Genomic DNA, 22,378 nt, shown 5'->3' with positions numbered 1-22,378 from the left:
TGCACTACATGTTTGCGTTTCCCAGACAATTATGCAAATATCTTTTTATCCTCAGTACTGTTGCCCTGACCTTGTGAACTTCTCCAAGAAAGGGAAAGATTCTGAGCTGGATCAGCAGGCAACAAATTCTCCTGCTCCAGCAAAAAATGTTCCATCAGCTTCCCCTACATCTACCACGCCTAGTACTACCTTGCCCTCAACTGGAAAAGGTCAAGATGGTGCTCCAGACGAGCTGACACAAGGAAAGCTCATTATGTTAGTGGATGACTTCTATTATGGCCGGGACTTGGGGCGCTCCTACCAGATGCAGTCATTGCCTAAGGTGGCAACCACATTCCGCTGCCCTCATTGTACAAAACGACTAAAGAACAACATCAGGTAGAGCCTTAAGAGGACTTGTTATTTGGGAATTAGTGAGAGTGAGAATTCAGGGAAAGCTTAGTGGAGTGGGTGCTTATAATACTGACCTCGTGAATTGACCTTGCTGTATTGACAAATAACAATGGTAGAAGAAACAAAATATCATATATACTTAGAATAACTCAATTTACAGACATTTCTCAGTGTTGCATTATACTTGAACTAGAAAATATAGAAATTATATTGTTGATAACCTGCCTCACTAGACGGTACTCTATCTTTCAGGTTCATGAACCATATGAAGCACCATGTAGAACTGGACCAGCAGAACGGGGAGGTTGATGGACATACAACATGTCAACACTGCTATAGGCAATTTTCTACCCCTTTCCAGCTTCAGTGCCACCTAGAAAATGTGCACAGTTCATATGAGTCAACTAGTAAGTTCCCATCAAAATGAAAGTCTTTTGAACAGGCACAAAGTGAGATTTGTGATAGATGAGAAATAGTGTGGAAATTGTCCAAGATCCATATTTACTAGACTATAACTTAGTTTTTTATTTAGTAACACTGTCTCGGCTGCAGCACAATCTACAGTGGGTATAACCAGTGACACCAAAAAGTGCTGCTTAGCATGGTTATTGTATAGTTTGGCAGAAACAGAACTACATTGAATTCATGTGCTCAGTTATGTATTTATAACGCATTTTTCTTGCAGCCAAATGTAAGATTTGTGAGTGGGCCTTTGACAGTGAACCACTCTTCTTACAGCATATGAAGGACACCCACAAACCTGGAGAAATGCCTTATGTTTGCCAGGTACATCTAGAGTTTTTTAAAGAATGTCTCTCAGTTCCAGCCACTTTAACCATTGCATCATTATGTCTTCTTATTAAAGTATATATCTGTTTTTCTTTTAGGTCTGCAGCTATCGCTCCTCTATCTATGCAGAAGTGGATACTCACTTTAGGCTAAACCATGAGGACACACGGCATTTAATGTGTATCTACTGTCTAAAGGTGTTTAAAAATGGAACTGCTTTTCAACAGCATTTCATGAGGCATCAGGTGAGGTTTTCGAGCTCGACCCTTTTGTACTTTTGTTTTTTTTGTTTTGTTTTTTTTTATTAATCATTTTTCTGTGTGGGAAGTTTATTTGGGTAAAAAAACCACACCATCTAAGTTAAGTTTATAAAATACAGATGATGATTTTGGATGTACATCTAGCAGTCTTAAAAGTAAAGATTTTAAATTTTCATCTCAACACCACACATATTCATGTTAAATTGGTGTCTTATAAGAGTACCATAATGTTAAGAAGGTTTTTGTAACAAAATTTATGGATATTTAGTTTTATCTACTCTTCATAATGAACAGTGGCATCAGAACTAGAGCTGCAACGACTAATCGTTATAATCGATGACAACTTTTTTCATTATCGATTATTAACGAATTTCATAATCGATTAGTTGGTCTGTGCACGGTAAAAGCTGCTTCACTCCAATTAACTTATGCACATGGTATTGTGTTTTATGGTTATGTTCTTAGCCTAAAGGACGTCTACAGATGTTCACTTTTCACTTTTTCAGGACAGTATAAGTTTCTTTTTAAGTTTACAACTACTCCTGGCTTATGTGCAACTCAGAAATAATTGGAGTCATCAATTGGATTGTTTATATTAAATAAGGGGATTTAGGACTTTCCTTAGCATGATATAGTGCCAAGCTTGTTATTTACTCCTAGCCCTAGTGATGGGAGTTATTTGAACTGATGTGCACTATTATCTGTTTGCACAATTATTAGCGGATTGCTTAGTTTTGCTGATTATATGTACTGTATAGAAAATTGTGTATGGCTTTGTCCTGTTGATATAAATTCCTTAGCGTTTTGACTTTTTTCTTAAACGGGAAGAGTTCACAGCTGCATTCATTACTTTTGGGAATTCAGAACCTGGCCACCAGAAGGAGGCAAAGACACCCCAGCCAAAGGCTTAAATACCTCCCCCACTTCCCTCATCCCCCAGTCATTCTTTGCCTTTCGTCACAGGAGGTTGGCAGAGAAGTGTCGGAAGATTTTTATATAGTCTCTTATGGAAGGTAGTACTCTTCGAAATGGGACTGGAGTTTTAAGTAATCCTGTCAGCCTCTCAGTGAGAGGATGAATATTAGAGTCCGGAGATGTAGGGAGAGTCTTTCTGCGAAACCATCCCGACTCATGTTAACAGCTCCTTATCAATCAGTGTTGACGAGTTTCGGTGCCTGCATTCTTCTCTCAAGTCCATGTCAGAAGTGAGGCTACTATCTGTCACACTTGAAGGGCCGTGTTCCTGTTCCACGGCGTTGATTCCGGTAAGGTTGTTTCATTTTACTTCGATGATGTGAATAAAGTACTGTTAACAAAGAAGTGAGGGTCTCAGTGGGACTCCTTTATCTTTTTATAAGGAATCAAGGGTTAATATCTCCTGAGGGGGGTTATTGAACAGGGGGGACTTTTAATCATGTTTGTTATGTGATTCTGTCTGCTAATTTGTAGTGTTATTTGGTATTTGGGCTCGTGGCTAGATCGGAACATAACGGCCTTTTCATGTCAGGCTGCACAGCCCTTGTAGGCCTTGGCACGCTTTTCTATGGCCTGCACGGTGCACCTTGTGACGAGGCGTAGTCACGCTTCTGTGCTCCCTTTCCGTATTCCTGACCACGTGGCGACGGAGAGAGTCTGTTTCACTAGCCGTCTGGGTCTCAGGGGGTGGTGTGTGCCCCAGCCATTGGGAGTGTATGGTGCCATTTTTTATTTTTCTGTTTATAATTTCTATATACCAAGTTATGTCAGATTCTGACTTTTTGGAGACTGATGTCTCTGATTCAGATTCTACTTCTTGCGAAGAGTATTAAATGGCCCGGGTAATCCATGCCCATCAGTTATGTTCCGAATGCTGCTCTAGAGGGCTCTCTTCTCCATTTACAGAGAACTTAGAGTCCACCGAGCCATCCGCCCCTGGGGATCCCATATCCTGTGTGGCGCGTCCCCTAGAACCTTCTTTGGCTACGCAAGCAAGTGTCTCTAATGCCGTTACCCCTTCTCCGGAAGGTGGCTTGTTTCCTCCAGAGGTTATGACACGGTTCCGCATGGCCATATCTATGGCCCTGGCGCATTTACATCTTCCAGAGGAGGTGTTGCTGAGATACTGTCCGTGTTATGCTAACCGGGGCTCGTCAGGCGTGGCCGTGCCTTGTTCAGATCAGCCACCTTGGGTAGCAGTCTCCTCTGAAGCTTCAGGGGCCCAACCCTCGGGTTTGGGGTCCTCAGTTGCCCCGTCGGAGGAAAGTCTTGCTTTTTGTTATAGACTGGCGCGCCTTCGTGTCTTGCTACGGCATGTTTTGGCGGTGCTGGAGGATCCCAGTACTAATAGGTTAAGGGATCCTCTGTCTTCTTTTCCAGACGGCAAGCTGGGTTAGACGTATGGGGATGAGGTTAATCTCCTGGTTGTCTTCAATTTTCCTTTCTTTTTTGGGTATCTTATTCCAGTCCTGAGCTGTGGAAGAATGGGGTGTCTGGCTGGTCCAGTTGGTGTACCCATTCTTCTTGGGCGTTCACCTGCAGGTGCTGCTCTTCTTTTATTTGATCCGGTTAGGATGTATTTTATTTATTTTTTAAGAAGCTCATGTCTGTTATGATTTCTCCGCGGGGAAATGTTTCTTCTCTGGAATTTGATAGTAGCGATTTTGTGGCCGCTTAGGCACTTCTGCGGAAGTCACATGTTAAGGTGTTAGTACATTATGTCTTTAAATCCTTTTATCGAGTCCTCATGGGGTCTCGAATTTTCTGTGGCCTGGTTCAGTTTGGAGTATCCTATGTAGCAGGCTGGTCGTGATAGGGCACTATTTCTGTTCCTTACGGTCTATATCATCCACGTGGTGCCGGTGTAACTGGCTGGGTGGGGAGTTACTCTTTCGGATGAGGAGTTTATTATTCTTGGTGTCTCTTCAGATCGAATAATCTTTGCTTTTGCTAAGAGTTTTCGTGAAGTGAACCTTCCATGAGTCCCATACATTTTTTGAGGCTCTGACCCTGCAGTGCTAAAACATGCTAGTTCTTGTTCTGCCTTTGGGTAGGGCATCAGGGGATTGTACTCAGTCCTCATTGTCCTGTTCCTTGTGGGCAGGGGTCTAGAGCAGCTCCTACTAGGGATCAATCTGGGCAATTTCCCTCGTCTTCTGTTTTGAGGTTCTCCTCTTGGAATCTGTTTTCCTTGATGACGGCCTCTCTTCCTTCGGGTTAAGGTTGATGGGCCTTTTTATCCCCTCCCTTGGGGTTGGCTTCGGGTCATCTGTTTCTGGAAATTAAAGCCTTTTGGTTACTCTACTTCCGGGATCTTGTCTGCTGACATATTTTTGGGAGATGTACAGATTAGATTGTCTCCCCTCTTTCCTGTGTTGCCCCTGCTTAGGCGTTTGTGGGTTTTCTCCCACCAGGGGCTAGGATACATACTCTTCTTTAATCCTCGAGCTGTAGGGGTGTCAGGGAAGTGGATCCTGATGACCTTGGAGACTTTTGTTAGCTTCTCTACCCAGTTTCTAAGGGAGATGTGGCATAGTGGTTAGCACCACTGCACCTGAAGCAGGAGGTTGTGGGCTTAAACCCAGGTAAAGCTCCTGTTTTCTCATCCATCTTGTGACTCTGGTGACAGCTAGCTTTCCTAAGCAGAGTTTTCATTTTTCTTATACGTTACTTAGTCTTTGGACTTAGTGGAAATTATCCCTAGAGCCCTAAGGCCTTCCAGAGTGGAGTGGCTGCGTGGTTTCACCATTGCCTATCACCCTTTATGTTGGGAGTTGTATCCCGCTGTGGGTGTCCTAAGCTCTCTGTGTATGGGAAATTTTAGTGAAAGTTCAGTGTCCAAGGTGTCTTGGATATGACTGTGATTGCGTCGCCTCTGGTGCAAAGTCTACTCCGGATGGGATAACCTAGTGGTTCCTCAGGGGTTATTAAATATTTAAGCCGGCTCCGAGTTTTCTGGTGCCCGGGTTTGTTTGTCCTGTCTTTGACTGTAATTTTGGAGGTCTGTATCCAGATCCCTTAGGACTGATTTGGGACGGCCCAGTTTCCCGGTTCCGGGACGTCTTCTGTTCCTACGGGCGTATTTTTTTCTCTCTTGCAGGGAGATTTAGACTTCTTACTGGGCCAGCCTTAGTGGCCGGATGGTTTTTCTTTTGGTAATGTCCTTTTGAACTCATCTACAGCTTTACGCTTCAGCCCCACTGTAGTAAGCCTGATGGTTAGCTTAGCTTTCTAATCAGTGGAAGGTTTGCAGTTTTGAGACCAACTGCAGCCATTTGCACTTTGATTGTGTGCTAGCAAGCTGTTAAGTTCTGGCTTTGTTTTTCCTTCCTTTGGGGGTGTATTTGACTTTCCATTGTATCCGCCTGGTGCTTGGAGGTATTTTTTATTCCATTGTTTAGTGGGGTTGTTCCCCTTGCGTGCGGTATGTCAGTGTGTAGGGATGGATTTCTTGTGTCATGCCTTTACTGTAGTTACAGTAGAGGGTCTCATCTTGGGAGTGCCATTCATCTTCAGGAAGGGGGCTGTGTCTGGGTTGGGCAACCCAAGCTCTTTGGGGGGGCTGGATCCCTCCCTTTTTCCTTCCTGCAGGTCCTGATGATATGGGGTACTTTTAATCCCTAAGCCTTTTGGACATGATCAGTCACTTTGGTGCTGGGTCCGTTGCCGGAGCGAGAGTCAGGGATCTGTCTGATCTGTTGATCTTAGCCACGTATCAGTTATTGTGAACCTTCTTAAGGGAGAGGCTTCGCGGTGGATCCCTCCTCGGCAGGGAGTTTTCTCTACCGGGTTCTGGGTTCGGTTCCTTCCTCACCTGTCCCTGTTTGGGAAGGCCCTGTCCTGCACCGTTTCGGAGTTCTTCTGAAGAAGGTCCTGTACGGTTTCATAGCTAGGGTGGCGACCTGTGGTTGCTAAGTCCTTATTTGTAGCAAGACACCTACGGCTTGGAAGAGCATATTCAGATATCTGATGCTGTTTCCATCTAAAGGGGAGGCGAGTCCACGGCTTCGGTCATTACTGTTGGGAATTATGAACCTGGCCACCAGGAGGAGGCAGACACCCCAGCCAAAGGCGTAAATACCTCCCCCACTCCCCTCATCCCCAAGTCATTCTTTTCCTTTCATCACAGGAGGACAGCAGAGAAGTACCGAAGATCGGAGTAGTCTCTTATGGAGGGTAGTACTCTTCGCATTGGGACTGGAGTTTTAAGTAGTCCTGTCAGCCTCTCAGTGAGAGCCTGGGTGAAAGTCCGGAGATGCAGGGAGTCTTTCTGCGAAACCATCCTGACTCATATTAACTGCTCCACAAGCAATTAGCGTTGACGAGTTTCGCTGCCTGTTTTCTGCACTCAAGTCCATGTTAGGAGCGAGGCTACTAACCTGTCACACTTGAAGGGCCGTGTTCCTGTTCCACGGCGTAGATTCTGGTAAGATTGTTTCATTTTTATTAAATAAATGATAACATGGAAGACAGGGTCACAGTGTGACGCCTTTTATCTTTAAAGAATCAAGGGTTAATATTCCTGGAAAGGGGATTATTGAACAGGGGGGGGGGGGGGTTATACATGATATTGTTTATTGTATCATTGCTGTGTTGTATGCAAGATGAGGCTCTGGCAATGCATGGAACTTTCAGGTGACTTATGGGAGTGTTGCACGGCCATTTATTGACGAGTTTTCTCCTTAGGCAGGGACGGTCCTGCCAGGAATTCCATGTGACCGGGATGGCTATCTCTCTTCCTTTGTTGATCAGCGGCGCAGGAGACTGAAAGGTTTCTGTAGTCCGGGTCATAGGAGGTGGTGAGTGCCCCGGTCATTGGAGGTTATAAAGGTGCCTATTTATTAAGTTATGGAGAATTCTGACGTGTTAGAGGGTTCTCCCTCTTTAACAAGGTCTCATTCCTGTGTTTATTGTGAGGAGGTTCTGGTAGCTCAGCCCACTCAACTATGTTCCACATGCCTTAATAAAGTTACGACATCTAAAAGTAAACGGATGTCTAGTGCTACTGAGCCGTCCACCTCTGAGGGTTCCCCGTCCCATGAGGTGCGCTCCCTGCTTCCATCTCCAATTGCACATGCAGTGCCCCAGGGTCCAACTATTAGTCCTGCAGGAGAGATTAGTTGACCGTCAGACTGCAGTATCGAAAGTGATCCATGCCTTACCACGTTCTGCTAAGCGCAAGCGTAGGGTGCATCATTGCGGCCTGGGCCAGGTGTTTTCCATGTTTGTGGAAGTATCAGAGGCGTTATACGATGACAAGGCCCCCTTCGGAGGAGGCCCCTTCTGGGTCGGAGTCAGTGTCCTTTAAACCTCCGGCTGCGGAGTAGCCTGACTTTAGGTTTAGGATGGATAATTTGTGCTTTTTGCTGAAGCAACTGCTTGCTACTCTGGAGGTTCCGGAACTGAAACCTCCGGAAGAACATGTGATTCCTAAGCTTGATAAGGTATATGAGGATAGGGTGGTGCCTGAGGCCTTCCTGGTTCCTGTTAAGATGGCAAATATTAAGAATGAATGGGAGCAGTTCTTCCTTTTCCCCTTCTTCCTTTAAGAAACTGTTCCCCCGTTCCGGATTCTCAGCTAGTGCGAAGCAGACAACTATTCCCCTCGAGGATAGTTGGTAGTTTAAAGAGCCCATGGATAAAAAGTTTGAAAACATGTTAAGGAAGATGTTTCAACACACGGGGTTTGTTTTTCAACTGGCAGCGGCCGTAGTCGTGTTTGCCGGAGCTGCAACATATTGGTGTGAATCCTTGTGTGAAATGGTCGAGGGGGAGACTCCCATCAACGAGATACAGGATAGGATTAAGGTGCTGAAGATCGACAATTCTTTCATGTGTGATGCCAATATGCAAATTATTCGCTTGAACGCTAAGGTGTCAGGTTTTTCCGTTTTAGCTCGCAGGGCTCTGTGGCTAAAGTCTTGGTCTGCGGACATGACTTCTAAGTTGAGGCTGTTGTCCCTGTCTTTTCAAGGAAAGATTCTGTTCGGTCGAGGATTGGATTCGATCATATCCATGGTTACGGGAGGCAAGGGAGCTTTCCTACCGTAGAATAAGAAGGCTAAGCCTAAAGGATCTACTTTTCGTCCCTTTCGTGCAGACAAGGCCCAGCGCCAGCAGCCCGCCGCGAAAGCGGACCAGTCCAAGGGAACTTGGAAACCGGCTCATTCTTGGAACAAGTCTAAGCAGAGCAAGAAGCCCGCCGAGACAAAATCGGCATGAAGGGGCAGCCCCCGACTGGTCTCCGGACCAAGTAGGGGCTAGATTATCTCTCTTCTCAGAAGCATGGTTGCAGGATGTTCAGGACCCTTGGGTTCTGGACGTTGTCGCCCAGGGTTACAGGATAGGGTTCAGATCCCATCCGCCCAGGGGCAGATTCCTCCTGTCAAACCTGTCTTCAAGACCGGAAAAGAGAGAAGCCTTTCTAGAATGTGTGAGGGATCTCTCCTCTCTAGGTTTTATCGTACCAGTACCCCAAGCAGAAAGGGGTCTAGGGTACTATTTAAATCTTTTTGTGGTTCCAAAGAAGGAGGGCACGTTCCGCCTGATTCTGGACCTAAAGTGTTTAAACAAGTTTCTGAGTGTTCCATCGTTCAAAATGGAAACAATCAGATCTATTTTGCCCCTAGTTCAGGAGGGACAGTTCATGACAACTATAGACTTGAAGGACGCTTACCTACATGTGCCAATTCACAGGGACCAAGATTTGTGTTTCTGGACCAACACTTGCAGTTTGTGGCCCTTCCCTTTGGTCTGGCGAGGGCCCGGTTCTTGGGGCCCTACTTTAAGTGGCCAGAGGCTTTGCTGTGGCGCCCTATCTGGACGACATCCTAATCCAGGCGCCGTCGCTAAGTCTCGCAGAGGATCATCGAGGGCGCTTCTTCTTTTGTTCCAATTTCACTGTTGGAAGATCAACTCAGGAATGAGTTCCCTGGTTCCCAGCAACAGGGTGGAGTTCCTGGGCACGATAATAGACTATATGTCCATGAAAATATTTCTCACAGACCATCAACACAGGAAGATTGCGTCCTCTCGTCTTGCCCTTCAGTCCTTCTCAAGCCCCTCGGTGGCTCACTGTATGGAGGTGATCAAACTCATGGTTTCCAGCATAGACGGCATTCCATTTGCCAGGTTCCATCTCAGACCTCTTCAATTGTGCATATTTAGACACTGGAACGGGGATCATTCAGATCTATCACAGCAGATATCCATGGATGCCCGGACTCGGATCTTCCTCTCTTGATGGATCCGTCCGGAGCAACTGTCCATGCAGACATCCTTCTTGAGACCATCCTGGGAGATTGTGGCCACGGACGCAAGTCTGGCAGGATGGGGAACTGTTTGGGGTGCCAGGATGGCACAAGGAAAATGGTCCCGGGTGGAGTTTCTCCTTCCGATAAATATTCTGGAACTCCGAGCAATCTACAATGCTCTGAAGGCATGGCCTCCTCTGGGGTTGTTCAGCTTCATCAGATTCCAGACAGACAACATAACCTCAGTGGCTTACATTAACCATCAGGGTGGTATGAGGAGCTCCCTAGCCATGAGGGAGGTGTCTCGGATTTTGGAGTGGGCGGAGTCCAACACCTGCTCGCTCTCAGCATTTCACATTCCAGGTGTTGACAACTGGGAAGCAGACTTTCTCAGCAGACAATCCTTCCATCCGGGGGAATGGTCTCTTCACGCCGAAGTGTTTGCGGAGATTTGTCTAAGGTGGGGAACGCTGGAGATAGATTTAATGGCGTCCAGACTCAATTCCAAGCTACCCCGATACATGTCCAGGGATCCCCAGCCAGAGCTGATAGATGCCTTAGCTGTGCCTTTGGGGGGTTCAGCCTAGCTTACATTTTTCCACCATTACCACTTCTACCTCGTGTAGTGGCACGCATCAAACAGGAGCGAACTTCGGCCATACTGATTGATCCTTCATAGCCGCGGAGGACGTGGTTTACGGATCTGGTGGGGATGTCATCCTCTCCACCGTAGAGGTTACCCTGTTGCAGGGATCTGCTGGAACAGGGCCCTTTTCATCATCAAAATCTCGGTTCTCTGAGGCTGACTGCGTGGAGATTGAACGCCTAGTCTTGGCCAAGAGAGACTTATCTAAGAGTGTGATTGATACTCTAATTCAGGCAAGGAAGTCAGTCACTCGTCGCATCTACCATAAGGTGTGGAGGACTTACTTGTCCTGGTGTGAGAACCATGGATATCCTTGGCATAAGGTGAAGGTATCCAGGATTCTGTCCTTTCTCCAGGATGGTTTAGAGACGGGTCTTGCCGCCAGTTCCTTAAAGGGATAGATTTCGGCATTATCAGTCTTGTTGCATAGGAGGCTTGCTGAGCTCTTTAGACAGTCTGCTCCCCCATGGAGCTTAAACTTGGTTCTTAAGGTATTGCAGAAGGTTCCGTGTGAGCCTATGCATTCCATTGACATTAAGATTCTGTACTGGAAGGTTCTCTTCCTTTTGGTCATTGCATCGGCACGCAGAGTATCTGAACTGGCCGACTTGCAATGTGAGCCTCCTTATCTGGTTTTTCATGCGGATAAGGCTGTGCTTCGCACTGGTTTGGGGTTTCTTCCCAAAGTGGTGTCCAACCATAACATCAATCAGGAAATAGTGGTTCCATCTTTGTCCTAACCCTTCTTCTTCTAAGGAGAGGTTACTTCATAATCTGGATGTGGTTCGTGCCCTGAAGTTCTATCTTCAGGCTACAAGGGATTTCAGACAGTCTACATCTCTTTTTGTGGTGTATTCAGGGAAGCGCAAGGGACAGAGAGCCTCTTCTACTTCTTTGTCCTTTTGGTTGAGGAGCTTGATTCGCTTGGCCTATGAGACAGCTAGACATAAGCCTCCTCAGAGGACCACGGCTCATTCGACTAGAGCTGTAGCTTCGTCTTGGGCCTTCAAGAATGAGGCCTCCATGGAGCAAATTTGTAAGGCGGCTACCTGGTTTTCTTACACACTTTTACACAATTTTACAAATTAGACGTTTTTGCTTCTGCGGAAGCTGTTTTTGGGAGAGAGGTTTTGCAGGCTGTGGTGCCCTCAGATTAGGGTCCGCCTTTTACCCTCCCGGTTTCATTCAGTGTCCTCTAGAGCTTGGGTATATGTTCCCAACAGTAATGAATAAAGCCGTGGACTCTCCTCCCCTTTAGATGGAAAACATAAATTATGCTTACCTAATAATTTCATTTCCATCGAAAGGGAGGAGAGTCCATGGCTCCCGCCCGTATCTCCGATGTGCGGATCTAAATGTATTCATCTTCTGGCACCATTTATACGCTGATATTTCTCCTACTGTTCCTTCAGCAGAATGACTGGGGGATGAGGGAAGTGGGGTGAGGTATTTAAGCCTTTGGCTGGGGTGTCTTTGCCTCCTCCTGGTGGCCAGGTTCATAATTCCCAACAGTAATGAATGAAGCCGTGGACTCTCCTCCCCTCGATGGAAATAAAATTATCCGGTAAGCATAATTTTATGTTTTTTCAGCGGCTCCTGGGGGCGGTTTGTCTTTCAGTTGCTCTATTCTGGGTGCGAGTGAGCGCTCTGTGTAGGGAAGGCATTTTATTTTCCTCCTTTTAAGTTCTCAGGACATTTATTGGTCCTTTGTTTGAGGTAGAGGGAGCTTTAAAAGTCCTCCCTTTGCTTTGCTGGGTCAGCAGGGTCTTTTCATAGGTGCCCTGTTCCTCCTGGTTTCACTCTCTTGGAGTTCCTTTTCTTGGTCCTAGTCTCTTTGGGTTCTGAGGGTCCTTTTGGACTCATTTAGCGGAGTCTCTTTTCTTCCCCGCTGGGGCAATGTGGATGTTTCCCCTTTCTTTTGATCAGGGGTGAGTTTATTTTTGCGGGCTGCGTGCCTGCCGCACGAGTCTAATAACCTGAGCGGTCTCTAGCAAGGGCCTTGTGGGTTTTAACTGTTGGGCAGTTATCTCTGCCTTTTTCCTTTTTGTCCTTTGGCTTCTCGTGAAGCAGTTTTTTCTGTCGGCAGTTTTGGGTTTTAGGCTGTGGTGCCCTCAGAAGGGGCCGAAGATGAGAGAAGTGGGGGAGGTATTTACGCCTTTGGCTGGGGTGTCCTTGCCTCCTCCTGGTGGCCAGGTTCTGAATTCCCAAAAGTAATGAATTTAGCTGTGGACTCTTCCCGTCAGAACTAGAAAAGAAAATGATCAGGTAAGCATAATTTGTTTTTTTTAATATTTTATTTATTTTTAATAAATTGTGATATGTACCATATTCAACCTCTAAGTATATATCTGTTATTTTTAGAGGGGATTAGATTTTTTCCCCCGTACTTTATAGCTGATTATTTACCATTGCATATAGATATTCAAGATATTTTTTATGTTAGAATGAAGTCCAGGCTTACTTTATTGAGAGGCCCTTTGCCAAAGTGGAATACACTTAGCATTGGTGAAGAGTTAACAAAGATAAATATCCCACCTTGGCGAAATTGGCAAAACCCTGATTATGTATCTCAGACAATGCAAAACCATCTGAGTGCCTCTTTTTTGCAAGCAACGTAGCTTGCAAAAAGAAAGCCAGCCTTAGCCAGAAGCATGTGGACATGTTGCCATTTTTGCATTTCAATGCAAAGTTACTGAAAGAGTGAATAACAGAATGTTATAAACAGTGATAGTTTACCTTTTCTAGTTCTACCTCTTTTCAAACAGTTTGTGGTTTTGTTTTGCTTTATTTTGAAAAAAATGTGTTCTGCTGCTTAAAATTGGACAAACAGTTGTGTTAATGTAAAGTTTTAGTCTGAAGTTTATATTTGTAACACTATGTGGATTTTATTTAAAATAGAGGAAACAATTATTGATTCTTTTTTTTTTATCTGATTAGTCGATTAATAAAATAAAAAATAGTCGATTTACTAGATTATGAAAATAATCGTTAGTTGCAGCCCTAATCAGAACACCGTTTTTTGTAAGCCTTCTACGTAACTGCTGACTACATTTTAGAGTGAGAGTTAGATAACTTGTATTCTGTTTTTTTATGGAGCAATCTTAAATATTATTTATATCTAAAGCACACACTAGAGTCCGACAAGTCTTGATCCACCATAACCAACTGGTTTTACTTTTGATTATTTATTAAAAAGTAGTAGTTAATAGTATCACTTAATACTTATTATTCATTATTTAACACCAAGACAAATTAATTTGTAATCTTTTCTCTAGTAAGGTGTATCCAGTCCACGGATCATCCATTACTTATGGGATATTCTCACTCCCAACAGGAAGTTGCAAGAGGACCCACAGCACAGCTGTTATATAGCTCCTCCCCTCACTACCATATCCAGTCATTCTCTTGCAACTCTCAACGCGCATGGAGGTAGTAAGAGGAGAGTGGTGAAAAATAGTTAGTTTATTAACTTCAATCAAAAGTTTGTTATTTTAAATAGTACCGGAGTTGTGCTATTTTTTCTCAGGCAGAGATAGAAGAAGAATTTGCCCAAGTTTTCTATGATCTTAGCAGGTTGCAACTAAGATCCATTGCTGTTCTCACACATGTCTGAGGAGTGAGGTAACTTCAGCGGGAGAATGGCGTGCAGTTTATTCTGCTATCAGGTATGTGCAGTTATGATTTTTTTCTAGGATTGGAAATGCTAGAAAATGCTGCTGATTCCTGATAAATGTAAGTTAAGCCTGAATACAGTGATTTATTAACGACTGGTATCATGCTTACTCTCAGGGGTAATACCCTTATAGATATGCTATATAAAACGTTTGCTGGCATGTTTAATCGTTTTTTATATATGCTTGGTAAAAAACTTATTGGGGCCTAATTTTTTCCACATGGCTGGCTGTATTTTTGCCTAGAAACAGTTTCCTGAGGCTTTCCACTGTTGTAATATGAGTGGGAGGGGCCTATTTTAGCGCTTTTTTGCGCAGTTAAAATTACAGACTGAGACATCCAGTTTTCCTCAGGAGTCCCCTGAATGCTACAGGACATCTCTAAAGAGCCTAAAATCGTTTATTGGGGAAGGTAGGAGCCACAGTAAAGCTGTGGCACTTTGCTGGGACTGTTAAAAAACGTCTATGCCGTTTTTTTGATCCGTTTTTTGAACTAAGGGGTTAATCATCCATTTGCAAGTGGGTGCAATGCTCTGTTAGCCTATTACATACACTGTAAAAATTTTATTTGTGTAACTGCCTTTTTTCACTGTTTTTCAAATTTTGACAAAATTTGTTTCCCTTAAAGGCACAGTACCGTTTTTTTATATTGCTTGTTAACTTGAATTAAAGTGTTTTCCAAGCTTGCTAGTCTCATTGCTAGTCTGTATAAACATGTCTGACATAGAGGAAACTCCTTGTTCATTATGTTTAAAGGCCATGGTGGAACCCCCTCTTAGAATGTGTACCAATTGTACTGACTTCACTCTAAGCAATAAAGATCATATTATGTCTTTAAAAAATTTATCACCAGAGGAATCTAGCGAGGGGGAAGTTATGCCGACTAACTCTCCCCACGTGTCAGATTCTTTGACTCCCGCTCAAGGGACTCACGCTGAAATGGCGCCAAGTACATCAAGGGCACCCATAGCGTTTACTTTACAAGACATGGCGGCAGTCATGGATAATACACCGTCAGCGGTATTAGCCAGACTACCTGAACTTAGAGGTAAGCGAGATAGCTCTGGGGCTAGACGAAATGCAGAGCATACTGACGCTTTAAGAACCATGTCTGATACTGCCTCACAATATGCTGAAACTGAAGAAGGAGAACTTCAGTCTGTGGGTGATGTTTCTGATTCAGGGAGAATCCCTGATTCTGATATTTCTACATTTAAATTTAAGCTTGAACACCTCTGCGTATTACTTAGAGGTTTTAGCTGCTCTGAATGACTGTGACACAATTGCAGTGCCAGAGAAATTGTGTAGACTGGATAAATACTATGCAGTGCCGGTGTGCACTGATGTTTTTCCAATACCTAAAAGGTTTACAGAAATTATTAATAAGGAATGGGATAGACCAGGTGTGCCGTTCTCTCCCCCTCCTATTTTTAGAAAAAAGTTTCCTATAGACGCCACCACACGGGACTTATGGCAGACAGTCCCTAAGGTGGAGGGAGCAGTTTCTACTTTAGCAAAGCGTACTACTATCCCTGTCGAGGACAGTTGTGCTTTTTCAGATCCAATGGATAAAAAATTAGGTTACCGTAAGAAAATATTTTGTCAACAAGGTTTTATCCTACAGCCCCTTGCATGCATTGCCCCTGTCACTGCTGCTGCGGCGTTCTGGTTTGAGTCTCTGGAAGAGGCCTTACAGGTAGCGACTCCATTGGACGACATACTTGGCAAACTTAGGGCACTTAAGCTAGCCAATTCTTTTGTCTCTGATGCCATTGTTCATTTGACTAAACTAACGGCTAAGAATTCTGGTTTTGCTATACAGGCGCGCAGAGCGCTATGGCTTAAATCATGGTCAGCTGACGTGACTTCAAAATCTAAGCTACTTAACATTCCCTTCAAGGGGCAGACCTTATTCGGGCCTGGTTTGAAGGAGATTATTGCTGATATCACTGGGGGTAAAGGTCATGCCCTTCCTCAGGACAGGTCCAAATCCAGGGCCAAACAGTCTAATTTTCGTGCCTTTCGAAACTTCAAGGCAAGTGCGGCATCAACCTCCTCTAATGCAAGACAAGAGGGAACTGTTGCTCAGTCCAAAGCGGTCTGGAGGCCAAACCAGACCTGGAACAAAGGTAAGCAGGCTAAAAAAACCTGCTGCTGCTCTAAGACAGCATGAAGGAACGGCCCCCTATCCGGTAACGGATCTAGTGGGGGGCAGACTTTCACTCTTTGCCCAGGCGTGGGCAAGAGATGTTCAGGATCCCTGGGCATTGGAAATTATATCCCAGGGGTATCTTCTGGACTTCAAAGCTTCTCCCCCCTTAGGGAGATTTCACCTTTCACAATTATCTGCAAACCAGATAAAGAGAGAGGCATTCTTACACTGTGTAAGAGACCTCCTAGTTATGGGAGTGATCCATCCAGTTCCAAAAGAGGAACAAGGACAGGGTTTTTACTCAAATCTGTTTGTGGTTCCCAAGAAAGAGGGAACATTCAGACCAATTTTGGATCTAAAGATCTTAAACAAATTCCTCAGAGTTCCATCATTCAAGATGGAAACTATTCGTACCATCCTACCTATGATCCAGGAGGGTCAATATATGACTACAGTGGATCTAAAGGATGCTTACCTTCACATTCCGATACACAAAGATCATCATCGGTTTCTCAGGTTTGCCTTTCTAGACAGGCATTACCAGTTTGTAGCTCTTCCCTTTGGATTAGCTACAGCCCCAAGAATCTTCACAAAGGTTCTAGGGTCCCTTCTGGCGGTCCTAAGGCCGCGGGGCATAGCAGTAGCCCCTTATTTAGACGACATCCTGATACAGGCGTCAAACTTCCAAATTGCCAGGTCTCATACAGACATAGTACTGGCATTTCTGAGGTCGCATGGGTGGAAAGTGAACGAGGATAAGAGTTCTCTATCCCCACTCACAAGAGTTTCCTTTCTAGGGACTCTGATAGATTCTGTAGAAATGAAAATTTACCTGACGGAGTCCAGGTTATCAAAGCTTCTAAATTCCTGCCGGGTTCTTCATTCTATTCCGCGCCCTTCGGTGGCTCAGTGTATGGAAGTAATCGGCTTAATGGTAGCGGCAATGGACATAGTGCCGTTTGCACGCTTACATCTCAGACCGCTGCAACTATGCATGCTCAGTCAGTGGAACGGGGATTACACAGATTTGTCTCCTCAACTGAATCTGGACCAAGTGACCAGGGATTCTCTTCTCTGGTGGCTATCTCGGGTCCATCTGTCCAAAGGTATGACCTTTCGCAGGCCAGATTGGACAATTGTAACAACAGATGCCAGCCTTCTAGGTTGGGGTGCAGTCTGGAACTCCCTGAAGGCTCAGGGATCGTGGACTCAGGAGGACTCTCTCCTTCCAATAAATATTCTGGAGCTAAGAGCGATATTCAATGCTCTTCAGGCTTGGCCTCAGTTGGCAACTCTGAGGTACATCAGATTTCAGTCGGACAACATCATCACGACTGTGGCTTACATCAACCATCAAGGGGGAACAAGAAGTTCCCAAGCGATGTTAGAAGTCTCAAAGATAATTCAGTGGGCAGAGACACACTCTTGCCATCTATCAGCTATTCATATCCCAGGTGTAGAGAAGTGGGAGGCGGATTTTCTAAGTCGACAGACTTTTCATCCGGGGGAGTGGGAACTCCATCCGGAGATGTTTGCACAAATGATTCATCGCTGGGGCAAACCAGAACTGGATCTCATGGCGTCTCGACAGAACGCCAAGCTTCCTTGTTACGGATCCAGGTCCAGGGACCCCAGGGCGACGCTGATAGATGCTCTAGCAGCGCCCTGGTCTTTCAACCTGGCTTATGTGTTTCCACCGTTTCCTCTGCTCCCTCGTCTGATTGCCAAGATCAAGCAGGAGAGAGCATCGATGATTCTAATAGCGCCTGCGTGGCCACGCAGGACCTGGTATGCAGATCTAGTGGGCATGTCATCATTGCCACCCTGGACTCTGCCTCTGAGACAGGACTTTCTACTTCAGGGTCCTTTCCTCCATCCAAATCTAATTTCTCTGAGACTGACTGCATGGAGATTGAACGCTTGATTTTATCAAAGCGTGGCTTCTCCGAGTCAGTCATTGATACCTTAATACAGGCACGGAAGCCTGTCACTAGGAAGATTTACCATAAGATATGGCGTAAATATCTTTATTGGTGCGAATCCAAGGGTTACTCATGGAGTAAGGTCAGGATTCCCAGGATATTATCTTTTCTCCAAGAAGGCTTGGAAAAGGGTTTGTCAGCTAGTTCCTTAAAGGGACAGATTTCTGCTCTGTCTATTCTTTTGCACAAGTGTCTGGCAGATGTTCCAGACGTTCAGGCATTTTGTCAGGCTTTAGTCAGAATCAAGCCTGTGTTCAAACCTGTTGCTCCACCATGGAGCTTAAATTTGGTTCTTAAGGTTCTTCAAGGAGTTCCGTTTGAACCTCTTCATTCCATAGATATAAAGCTTTTATCTTGGAAAGTCCTTTTTCTGGTAGCTATCTCCTCGGCTCATAGAGTGTCTGAGCTATCTGCCTTACAATGTGATTCTCCTTATCTGATCTTTCATTCTGATAAGGTAGTTCTACGTACCAAGCCTGGGTTTTTACCTAAGGTGGTATCTAACAAGAATATCAATCAAGAGATTGTTGTTCCATCCTTGTGTCCCAATCCTTCTTCAAAGAAGGGACGTCTATTACACAATCTGGACGTGGTTCGTGCTTTAAAGTTTTACTTACAAGCTACTAAAGATTTTCGACAAACATCTGCTTTGTTTGTTGTTTACTCTGGACAGAGGAGAGGTCAAAAGGCTTCGGCAATCTCTCTTTCTTTTTGGCTAAGAAGCATAATACACTTAGCCTATGAGACTGCTGGACAGCAGCCCCCTGAAAGGATTACAGCTCATTCTACTAGAGCTGTGGCTTCCACTTGGGCCTTTAAAAATGAGGCTTCTGTTGAACAGATTTGCAAGGCGGCGACTTGGTCTTCGCTTCATACTTTTTCAAAATTCTACAAATTTGATACTTTTGCTTCTTCGGAGGCTATTTTTGGGAGAAAGGTTTTACAGGCAGTGGTACCTTCCGTTTAAGTACCTGCCTTGTCCCTCCCTTCATCCGTGTACTTTAGCTTTGGTATTGGTATCCCATAAGTAATGGATGATCCGTGGACTGGATACACCTTACTAGAGAAAACACAATTTATGCTTACCTGATAAATTTATTTCTCTAGTGGTGTATCCAGTCCACGGCCCGCCCTGTCATTTTAAGGCAGGTTATTTTTAAATTTAAACTACAGTCACCACTGCACCCTATGGTTTCTCCTTTCTCTGCTTGTTTTCGGTCGAATGACTGGATATGGTAGTGAGGGGAGGAGCTATATAACAGCTTTGCTGTGGGTCCTCTTGCAACTTCCTGTTGGGAGTGAGAATATCCCATAAGTAATGGATGATCCGTGGACTGGATACACCACTAGAGAAATAAATTTATCAGGTAAGCATAAATTGTGTTTTTTTAAACTATTGTGTATTATTGCCATTTATATGAATACCCTTTTCTCAATATTAGTGCCACAACATTTTGACTTATACACAATGTACTTCATTCAAAAGAAAACAAACACAAATACAACTCACATATGTGCCAGGTTAACTATTAACACATGATATTAAAGTGATGGTAAACTTTCCCCTTTTCAAAATCAGATCCGGAATGTTAGTGATATTTTAGATGGAGTTTAATTCATCAGATGTAACGAAGATGCGCTGTAACTTACTTTTTAATATAGATATGAAATTCAAATACCCCGTGCTCCGCCTCCCACTTCAAAAGTAAATTTTTCTGTGAGGTGTTTGAATTGTTCGCCAATCAGCACTCTCTCCATATGGCAGTGTTGTTGTAGCTAGATCGCTGATTGGAGAAAATTCAAACCTTCTTTAGATTCAGGTTACCCATTAAATGCAGATGCATGTGTTCTAGGTGCGTTGAGTCCTCTCTGGTGGCAGAAAAGTTTTATATGATGCCTTACTAAATGTTTGTTTTTTCCTTTTTCTTCCTTCCGTTGGGAATGCAACTCCACATTGCCATAAGAAGAAGAGTGTCTATCACTGCAACAAATGCCGGCTGCAGTTCCTTTTCGCAAAGGACAAGATTGAGCACAAACTACAGCATCACAAAACGTTCCGCAAACCACGGCAGTTAGAGGGACTAAAGCCAGGGACTAAGGTGAGTATTATCTGTGCATTTCACTGGGAATGTAAACTAAAAGAAAATATACATAAGTTTGTCAAGAGCACAAACTGTCATTTATTTATTTTTTACTATCCCTTTCTCAGGTAACCATTCGAGCCTCTAGAGCCATGCCACGGAGTGTATCATTGTCATCTGATAACTCATCAAAGGCTTTGCAAGATGGAAACTCGGATTCCATGGCTCCCTCAGACTACTCTTCACAACAAAGTGGCACCCAGAAACGATCTATGAAGAAGATGTCTGAGGCTCTTTCTAACTTCCAGGCTAAAAGGTTAATTTGCATTTGCTGTTTTACTATTTTGGGTTTGGGGCACTTTGCATTAAACAAATCCTTTTTGGCAGTAAAGCATATATATTAGGATTTTTAGATAGCAAAAAGTACTTTGCAAACCATCATTAACTTTATATTTGTAATTAATAAGAGTATTTTATTTTTTAAAATTTTGTTAAATATGTTCAGTAGATCAAGAGAGAGATAAATTCTCAAGTTTGGTTATAACTATATTGCTTATGCAGACCCTGTACATAAATAAATAAACTCAAATACTCTGTTCATGTAACCCCTTTGTTCATTTTGCTAGGAAAAAAAGTTATTTACATGTAAGATATAAACCTATCGTCATCACACTACATCCCTAATACTAAGTATCCATGTGATATGTATCTTTGCATGATGGGCATATTTCTATAGTCACTTCAGGACACCAACATCTACAAAAGGCGTGATTGTATATTTCATTTTGAACATTTGATTGTAAGTCTCACATGCACTGTTGTGATGGTCACTAACCGTACTGGCGTTCTTAAATGGAAAGAGTCCACAGCTGCATTCATTACTTTTGGGAAATAAGAACCTGGCCACCAGGAGGAGGCAAAGACAACCCAGCCAAAGGCTTAAATACTCCTCCCACTCCCCTCATCCCCCAGTCATTCTTTGCCTTTCGTCCCAGGAGGATGGCAGAGAAGTGTCAGAATTTTTGTTTTTGTCTCTTATGGAGGGTAGTACTCTTCGGCATGGGACAGGAGTTTTAAGTAGTCCTGTCAGTCTCTCAGTAAGGGCTTGGATGGAAGTTAGAGTCCGGAGATGCAGGGAGTTTCTTTCTGCGAAACTATCCGAATCATATTAACAGCTCCTCAAGCAATCGGCTTGTCGAACTTCGCTTTGCTGCCTGCTTTCTTCTCTCAAGTCCATGGCGGAGGCGATGCTACTATCCGTCACACTTGAAGGGCCGTGTTCCTGTTCCACCGTGTAGATTCCGGTAAGATCGTTTCATTTTACTTTATTTGCATGTATTGTAATGTGAATGTTTCACGAGAGGCTACCACCTTGCTGGTCTAACTATATACATAAGGGTCTCAGTGAGTTTCTTTTAGTATCTTGGAATCAAGGGACAGCACCCTGAGTGGCACTGGCCTTGTGTACAAGCACAGAAGTTTTTCTAGCTATTGTTCTGTCTCAGTGAGTGCGTCTCTCTATTTTGTTGATTTTATGTAAATTGCTCTTAGGTCTCCCTAAGAGTAAAAGGGGGAAACCAGACGTGGACTCCTTGCACACATGCCCTAGAGATATGCAACTGCACCTCACTGACGAGGCCCAAGAGAGGCCGAAACGTACGTCTGGGGTTTGTTGTTTGTCTTGTTCAGAAAAAAATTGCCTGGTATTTTGGTGCTGTACTGTCCTTGGACAGGATCAGACTGATATGCTACAGGATACTTTTTCTCTGTGAAAAGGCATAGTGTGCAAAAAGAGACTGCACCCTGAGTGGCACTGGCCTTGTGGACAAGCACAGAAGTTTTTCTAGCTATTTTTCTGTGTCAGTGAGTGCGTCTCTCTATTTTTTTGATTTTATGTAAATTGCTCTTAGGTCTCCCTAAGACTAAAAGGGGGAAACCAGACGTAGACTCCTTGCACACATGCCCTAGAGATATGCAACTGCACCTCACTGACGAGGCCCAAGAGAGGCCGAAACATACGTCTGGGGTTTGTTGTTTGTCTTGTTCAGAGAAGAATTGCCTGGTATTTCGGTGCTGGACTGTCATTGGACAGGATCAGACTGAAATGCTACAGGATATCTTTTCTCTGTGAAAAGGCATAGTGTTCAAAATGAGACTGCACCCTGAGTGGCACTGG

At 44.2% G+C, this 22,378-nt stretch overlaps 1 protein-coding gene across 2 annotated transcripts in view; it reads left to right on the top strand.

The window, feature by feature from the left end:
• The window catches only part of POGZ (pogo transposable element derived with ZNF domain), a 286,617-nt gene that overhangs the window by 220,782 nt on the left and 43,457 nt on the right, over positions 1 to 22,378 (top strand). For both annotated transcript variants that reach the window (XM_053703975.1, XM_053703985.1), the window contains exons 10-15: positions 56 to 378; positions 646 to 800; positions 1,079 to 1,179; positions 1,281 to 1,427; positions 20,089 to 20,220; positions 20,331 to 20,518. In XM_053703975.1, coding sequence (XP_053559950.1) covers positions 56 to 378; positions 646 to 800; positions 1,079 to 1,179; positions 1,281 to 1,427; positions 20,089 to 20,220; positions 20,331 to 20,518 — 1,046 coding nt within the window. The remainder of the gene's footprint in view (positions 1 to 55; positions 379 to 645; positions 801 to 1,078; positions 1,180 to 1,280; positions 1,428 to 20,088; positions 20,221 to 20,330; positions 20,519 to 22,378) is intronic.

Source organism: Bombina bombina, chromosome 1 (assembly GCF_027579735.1).
Source record: "Bombina bombina isolate aBomBom1 chromosome 1, aBomBom1.pri, whole genome shotgun sequence".
NCBI classification, from domain to species: Eukaryota; Metazoa; Chordata; class Amphibia; order Anura; family Bombinatoridae; genus Bombina; species Bombina bombina.
Note: the sequence above shows the minus strand (reverse complement) of the source record. Positions and strands in the feature narration are given on the sequence as shown.